The following is an 8,492-nucleotide window of genomic DNA, read 5'->3' on the forward strand; positions in this document are numbered from 1 at the left end:
ATTTGTTACAAGAAACCAAAAGTAGAAGTAGACAGTTGTGTTGATGACTAAACAGGACTTGACTGTCTGGAGTCTTCAACATCTTGCAGCCTTCATCGCTCTTTTCTGTGTTCATGTGGCTGTTGATGTCTGCAGGATCCACAGAAGGCCTCACACTTTGGGATCTGCCTGATCCCTACAAGCTGCAGGTCTTCTCCGAGGACTATGGGAGATGTTCCTGCATGTACGCCTGCTCTCTGGTCAGATCCAGGGGTATCGGTCTATATTCTAGTAGAGCTGAGACAATTCAGCCGCTTCTTATATATTTTTGTCATTTTGTTTTAGCCATTGGCTGCAAAACATGTTAACCTTGCGTCCATTACTACGCTTTTTGACAGCCGCATCAGGAAAGCCAAATCTTTATGAAATTTTGTACACAGATATACAAAATACATGGCTCATCTTTGCCTTTAAGTGAGCTGATCCTCAAAGATTGTTGTAGCCAGTTCTGACTATTCTGATGAAGTGTTTGAATTATCCACTTTAAAAACCATCTGCTTTGAGGAGGTCACTAGTACAAGCATTGATACCCTGAATGGACAAGCTGCTCACTGTCTGTGTCTGCCTGTCACTGCAGCGGCCCGTGTCTGTTTATTTGTTCATAATTGCCAGAGGTCACAGAAGTTGTATTATCTGGCAGTTTTTAGGCTTGTGACAAAACAACTTCAAATTTATGTCAGGTATACATTTTAAAAGTCGTTTGCAGAAGAGTGCTGATGGTGGAGTGTGATACCTTCATCGAAACAGAATGCTGTTGTGGAATCATTCCAGGCTTCATTATCTGCTCTCTGTGTCCCTCCGTCTGCCATGCAGCCTCTCAGGTTCTGCACATACTTTGTCATCTGGCTAATAGAGACAAAGCTAACCCTTTTCAGAATTTGGGACCTTTTGTAGCTGACATGACATTTGCTGTGAAGGACTCTGCTGCAATCTCACATCATACCAGCAAATTATTTAGTAATGTTGGCGGCTCTTGTAGACTTGTTCGCTGCTTTTGTGAGAGGTGAATGTGAATATAATAAAGAAAATAATAAAAATTTTGTTTCTCACAGAGGATGCATGTGCCAGTAAATTGAAGAGTAGCATAAAACTTGACAATTAAACCTTGAGTCAACACTTGCGTTATACTTTGTATGTCCATCTTCACTAAGTAGAAGTATTTTTAAATAGGTGGGGAATTTCAAAGTAAACAAAGTAGGTGTTCATATACATAATAGTTTATTACAAACCAGATGAGTAAGAATGTCAAATTTGCTGGGAGCATACCAGCACATCACAGCCATAATCAGATGTTTCACTGCGGCGGCCGTTCAGCCTGCCAGGCTCATTTGGCTGCCATAGCTGTGAAGTCCCAATTATCTCCGTCACATTCTGTATAAAAAGTTCCAATCCAACTAAAAGCCTGAAGTAACTTAGTTAGGATTGCGTGAAGATGTGCTTCTTGAATGCACTCCCCTAAGCTCCATGGGTGTCACAGACATACATATTCAACAGTAAAGGCCAAACTGTCAATTGGAGACAAATAGATGGAAATGTGCACCCCATACTGCCCGTCTCATTGGCGACCTCACCAGGAGTTGCTAGTTAGCAATATAAGGGGCATTGCAGGGTAATGTTAGCCCAAAAAGACAACCCCACAAATGCTTCATAACAGGCGGCCCAGAACAAACCACTTGAATATTAGAGAAAAATGGCACTTAACATAATGTTCGATGCCAGTTTAACTTCTTCAGTCAAACAGTTGTAAATGCAAATGAGTCCCTGTGCAGGCTTCTGGTCTGTGGCTTAGGTGATCTCTTCAGCCTTCTTCAGGTAACTTGGTTTGAAGAAAACATCCATAATAATGTCCAACAAGACAGCACTAAGATGGAGAGTCAGTGAGCCAGCAGCAGGCGCTTACCTTACATGAATAAACAGAGCGACTCCATACTGTAGTCTTTCTCCAGAGTATGCGGCCAGTTCTTGGCTCTGTGAACGATTCTGTGCTTGACGTTCAGCTCTCTTCTGTTTTCTAGTCTGTTTCTAACCCCGTCCTTGGTTACACAGCTCATATTCTCTCTCAGTATTGTTCGGAGTGGATAAAGGCAAGTTAAATCTAAGTGCTAAAATGTAAATATAGCACAAAATCACATATGTCAGCATATCCATTTAAGCCATAAATCACACCTCTTTACTAATTATTAATTCTATTTACTGCACTTTACAGCTTCTGTTTAAAGCCAATATTTTACTGTCACTCTGTGGTGGGGCGAGTAAGTGAAATGAATACTTAAATCCTGTGCCTCGTAACCCCTGCCATGTTGTTTCATGTGAATTTTCTATTGAAGTCAGATGTTAGTTCTTTTGAATGAGTCCACCTTCAGCATTAAATGCTCAGGCTGGGCACAAACGACTGTCATTGAAAGGCAGGAGGACACATGGTGCAGCAAATGTCTTTCAAAACACGTGACTGGTTTCGAGGTGGGTGCCATTGAATGGTTGATCTTTTCTCCATTATTAGACGTTACCTGTTCTCTTTATAGTTTTAAACATTTCAGTAGTTTTAGTAAAGTCTATTTCTAAAAGTACAATGAACTGGTTGGCCCACCCTAATATGTCTCATTCGGTCAAACACATTATGCAAACTGGAGTGAAATGTGTAGTTGAAGAGGTGCTCAGTTGTCCTGCAGGGCTTTGACATTCCGATACAGCAGCTCCACAATCCAACATGCTAACTGAAGTTTATTCAGGCCGACATCTGGGATTAGCAGGATGATTCGTTCGTTCGTCCATTCGTTAGAATATCAGTACAAAGTGAGATTCACTTCTGTTCCCGACTTAATAGACCAAACTCACAATGACGTACAGTAACTGCTCTCCCTAGGCATGTAGTGTCAGCACAGACAGACGGCTTCAGCAGTTCAGTGTCTTCGTTTTAATGTGCTCACTTTTAGCCATTGCATTCCATTCACGCCTAAGTGCTTCGTGTGAGTTTCAGGCCAGAAGGCTCCTAAACCACTTGTTAAGTTATTTGCCATTGTTTTCAATGACGCCGTTCACTCCTAAGCATTTTAGCAGCAAACGGCTTAGTAAACATCTGCATGCAGCAGTTACTGAGTGTTTTCAGCCAAATTTTTGTTCCTTTGAAATCGATGGTAACGCACATAAAATACTGCGAAAAGAAAGCAAAAGATTGCTTTGGACGTGTTTTTACTGGACATCAGTGCATCTTTCTGGATGAATCAGCTTACTGAAACTAGGAAGAAAAAGAAAATGGTGTTGTCACGTACACACATGTACTGCAGTCTTCTAGTGAGAGCTGTTGAGGGACAGATTAAGGTTATGTAGCTTACAATGAAGTGGCGAGAATTCACATAAAAGTTTAGGTATACATAATAAGGATAAAGTGTAGTACAGAAGTTTAAACAAATGGGCCGAGTGGTAGCGCAGAGTTCTTCCTCACAGTGTGCTGAACTGAGAATTATTACCTGTATACTTCAGATCTGTCATTGATAATTCTCAGTTGTCACTTTGCACTGGCTGCTGCGCCACCAGGTCACATGGTTTAGAAATATCTTTAACAAAAAACTGGTTTAAAACTAAGCAAATAACTTTATTAATACGTTTGTTACTGAATTGAAAACAGCAAACTTGTTTTCAGCTTGGCTGTGTGATTGAGCCCTGAAAATGATCTGCACACCGTCCACCACACGAGTCTCTCGCTTTACACCCAGCACTGCTGCGATGACCACTGGCTCCAAGTGACGTCACAGATGTACATGAATCGGCCCTTCCTCATCTCCAGTCCCCTCAGCAATAAACAAAGCCCCCAGTAGCCGAACTCGCCACGAGATGTAAAAGTTCATCCTGCGTTTTTAAAAGTGAAAGACCATTCCGCAGCTACGGAGTCAGGCCACACGCAGGGAGCCTTCAGGCTCTTCCCATCCTCTTCACGCACTCTGCGACAACTTTTAAGTGTGCAGCGTGTCCAGAAGGCAGTTAAGACGGGCTGACCCCTCGGCTCTTCATTTGCCATGACAGCAGCATATCTTTGATTCAAAACTTCATTTCAAGTTGACGGTAACAAGCCAGAGGCCGTATCATAACAATAACAACAAATACATTGAATAATAATCAGTCTTTTTACAACCGCAAGCCACGGTCCTTTCAGAGAAGTCTGTGAATAAAGACACAGGAGCTCCCGTTACTGTACGGCACGTCATTTAAAGTCACACTTGACGTGTTTTTTTCTTGTATTTTTATACTTTTGGCGGACATCTAAAGAGTGGTAAGTGTGCTCTCAAATACTGAAAATGATTTTCATGAAGTTTTGCATCAGGTCTGGTCAGTTTTGTTTTTAACTTTTGATTCTGTGGCTGTCTTTCTTACTGATAGTCAGTCTATGTAGAGAAACCTCAAAAGCTGCGTAGTGGCTCAATTTATTAAACGTACCAGAATCTCATGAATGTTCTCTAACCTCCTGATTAACCCCTCTGTATTCATCTATCTTGATTTCACCATCTTGTTTCTTTCCTAATGATGCTTCTTTGTCACCCTTTACAAGCTGGCTGAATCTACTGACGAGGTAACAACCAGCTTTTGTCCTCGCCTTCTCATCTTATTATGTCGCATGTACCAAATTTGCTACTAGGGTCATAAGGATTTCAGCAAATATGAAAGCTGGTAAATGCCAGTCTAGACGAGTGCATTTAGAAAGTGTTAAGTGCCAGAAAATTACATTTTAGTGCAGAGCGCAGTCTCTTTGACATTTCTGAAGATCTGCGGCATTGAATGCCATTTTCTTGCTGTAAACCTCACTTAACAATTGGCTGCTTATTGCGCGCCTTGGGAATCCTGGGACTTTCCACCACACAGGAGCTGTAGGATTGCTTTAAAATAATGTGAAATACACGGTGGATGAATGGTGAAGGTACGAGTTAAGTGGGTCAGGTTTTTTTGTGTTAGAAACGGTCCTATTTGTTTAACGAGAAACTTATCACTAGAGTCCTGTCAGATTTTTAGTTGCAGGGTCCACTTTAAAAATCTGAAATGCAACTTCTGACAGATCATAAGAGCACTGGTCTTGGTTATTATACTGTTGTGCTTGAAAGTTTGTGAACCCTTTAGAATTTTCTATATTTCTGCATAAATATGACCTAAAACTTCATCAGATTTTCACTCAAGTCCTAAAAGTAGATAAAGAGAAACCAGTTAAACAAATTAAGGAAAATGATCGAATATTACATATATGTGAGTGGCAAAAGTATGTGAACCTCTAGGATTAGCAGTTAGTTTGAAGGTGAAATTCGAGTCAGGTGTTTTCAATTAATGGGATGACAATCAGGTGTGACTGGGCACCCTGTGTTATTCAAAGAACAGGGATCTCTCAAAGTCTGCTCTTCACAGCACATGTTTGTGGAAGTGTATCATGGCATGAACAAAGGAGATTTCTGAGGACCTCAGAAAAAGAGTTGTTGATGCTCATCGGGGGGAAAAGGTTACAAAACCATTTCTAAAGAGTTTGGACTCCACCAATTCACAGTCCTCCCCAGGAGTGGTCGACCAACAAAGATCACTCCAACAGCAAGGCGTGTAATAGTCGGCGAGGTCACCAAAGGACCCCAGGGTAACTTCTAAAAAAACTGAAGGCCTCTCTCACATTGGCTAATGTTCATATTCATGAGTCCATCATCAGGAGAACACTGAACAACAATGGTGTGCATGGCATGGTTGCAAGGAGAAAGCCACTGCTCTCCAAAAAAAACCATTGCTGCTCGTCTGCAGTTTGCTAAAGATCATGTGGACAAACCAGAAGGCTATTGGAAGAATGTTTTGTGGACTGATAAGACCAAAATAGAACTTTTTGGTTTAAATGAAAAACGTTATGTTTGGAGAAAGGAAAACACTGCATTCCAGCATAAGAACCTTATCCCCTCTGTGTAACATGGTGGTGGTAGATCACACCAGATACTGAAAGCAAAGGTTCACATACTTTTGCCACTCACAAATATGTAATATTTGATAATTTTCCTCAATTTTTCCTCAAGTATAATATTTTTGTCTCATTTGTTTAACTGGTTTCTCTTTATCTACTTTTAGGACTTGAGTGAAAATCTGATGATGTTTTAGGTCATATTTATGCAGAAATAGAAAATTCTAAAGGGTTTACAAACTTTCAAGCACAACTGTACTGTTTGCTTTGAACATTGTCATAGTCCTGTTCGAAAAATTCAGACCACCAAGCTTCAAGGGAAAAGACTTCAAATGGAATTAAACAGGAACGGAATTCAAAAACTGCCGTCTGTTAGATGGACTCCGCTCTGTCAGTGTACCGAGCCTGACCCAGCATAGGCAGTGCGAAGGATCACAAGGCTTGAGGTTTCATTTCCACCCCACCACCTGCATGGACTTCCTTTCCAGACACGTAACCAGTTTAGCAAAGTATGTGAAGTGCACTTGAGCGTGAAGGTGAATTTTTTGGTGCTGTTTTGATAAGTCACCGCTGTTTTCTGTCGTTATATTCTTTTGGTATTTGCACTGTAAACAGTTTCTTTTGCCATTTAGTTTTATTAAACAAACCTTTTGGTTTTTAACCCATAGTATGAAACTGTATGATTTTTGTGATAGTTCCACTTTTCACGTAGTACTTGTCTTTATTTCAAAGGCAGCAGTAATGACCCCTTTAGATGATGAACCTGGGAAGCTTGGATCTGCAGAAGAGCGCAAGCCAAACCTCGCAAGCAATTCTGAGTTTCCATCTCCAGCAGGTCGAGAAGTCATCCTACGTGCTGTGGTCTCCAGGCCAGCCCCCTACTCCAGGCCGCTCCCTCAGCGCATGTTCTGTGTCTTGATGAAGGACGATTTCAGACTGGCCGGAGCATTCGCTGCAGACACTTCCTTTTTTTAAGGTTTTGTGTTCCTAAAACCAATCAGTAATCATGTTCTACAAACTGTAAAATGTTTGACTTGATAGACTTGCGTTTGTTATATATACATGTAAAATTCAAATCCATTTTCAAAGAGCTCGAATCAAAATGTTAAAAATGAGCATACAGAGGCAATCAGGAATGTTGATTTGACGCTCGGTTTGTTTCCTTGCTTTCATGCAGTGAAAGGCTTGCACTTTAATAGCGGAAGAGGAATCCGCTCTGCTTATGAAATGGAATCATAACAACGTATTTGAACTGCTGCTTTGTGCTGCGTCTTCTGCGTGTGTCTCTGCCCAGTTTTAGGAAGCTCATCGACTTAGCGGTATTGAAAGGTGCCAGCTGTGCATATGCCATGCATGCATGTATATTGAGTACGGTAATTCCAAATGTAGTATTAAATGTCCGAGCAAAAGAAGCCATTCATGTTACATAGTTTATATTAATATAAAGAGTGAACCAAAAAGTAATTATGAATAAAGTTTGTAGACATTTTATAAGGCTTGTCAGCAAAGGAATAAGGAGTTGAAGAAGAAATGTTGCTTAGCAGATGGAACTGTCAGCAGAAATGTTAAATTAATTTATTTATAAGTGACTTTTAATGTTACATTTTATGAGGTAAATAAAAGCATTCCTTCACTAAGACAAAGATTGTACTGTTAATGTGGCTCTTTTTTTGGATTTGAATCTTAACTTGCTTACATTTACCCAAACAACATTTTCACAAATTCTAAACTTGATGGAAATTGATGCAAGCGGCTGACAGCGTTTGATGCTCCTCCATTACAGAACGAGCCTTGTGCCTGCATGACAGAGGACAGTCGAGCAGGCTTAGCGGTCGCCGACTCCACCGCCGTGATGATTGCTGGCAGGTATGAACTGTGCGCAGGTCTGTCTGCTCGTTATTAATGCTGCCGATGAGTTAAGCCTCACACACTCTGCATATATTATCCTTGAGAGCTATCAAGTTGTGAAAGCAGTTCTTGCATATTTTTCAGTGTGTTACATTAATTCCAGACACTAAGGAACAAAGAATTTTGTGGCAGCTGCTACTGAAAATAAAGCTGTTAAACCAAAATGTGTGTAATTTGCCACTTTTTATTGCATCTTAGAGCTTATCAGTGTGCATCATGTACGAAAGTAAAGTGGCAGTCTGGATAGGAGGAGCATTTCTCAAGGTAAGATTTAGCTTGATATAATTACACTCCAATCCCTCAAATGCTGTTCTCTGTTAAAAAAGAAATAAGGTAGCGCTGAGAGCTGTCAAGGGAACATCTTCACTATGTTAGGCACTTAATTAAAAAAAAGGTAAAAATGGTGTTGAATTAATATTTAAGTACAGTTGTAGCCTGCTGACCAGAAGGCCCAGGTTTGGTCATCCCTCCCCACTGATCTCCTGCACAGTAGGACTGATAACTTCATCATTGTTGCTAATTTGCAAGTTTATAGAATTACTCTTTTATACCTTTTTATATCACTTTATTGCTTAGAAACATCAATACAGACATACCGACCAAGGACAACTGTAGCTGTCACTGCCTGAGAGCG

The 8,492-nt window shown here is 40.7% G+C and overlaps 1 protein-coding gene across 2 annotated transcripts in view; it reads left to right on the forward strand.

Annotated features, from left to right (window-relative positions):
- rab3gap1 (RAB3 GTPase activating protein subunit 1) overlaps positions 1-7,595 on the forward strand; it is an 86,779-nt gene extending 79,184 nt beyond the window's left edge. The window contains exons 24-25 of one of the 2 annotated variants that reach the window (XM_039757313.1): positions 4,583-4,603; positions 6,683-7,595. In XM_039757313.1, the coding sequence (XP_039613247.1) occupies positions 4,583-4,603; positions 6,683-6,925 (264 nt within the window). In that variant the 3' untranslated portion in view covers positions 6,926-7,595. The remainder of the gene's footprint in view (positions 1-4,582; positions 4,604-6,682) is intronic. The other variant, XM_039757314.1, reaches the window with a different exon arrangement.
- Positions 7,596-8,492: the final 897 nt, after the last annotated feature.

Source organism: Polypterus senegalus, chromosome 6, assembly GCF_016835505.1.
Source record: "Polypterus senegalus isolate Bchr_013 chromosome 6, ASM1683550v1, whole genome shotgun sequence".
Taxonomy (NCBI): domain Eukaryota; kingdom Metazoa; phylum Chordata; class Cladistia; order Polypteriformes; family Polypteridae; genus Polypterus; species Polypterus senegalus.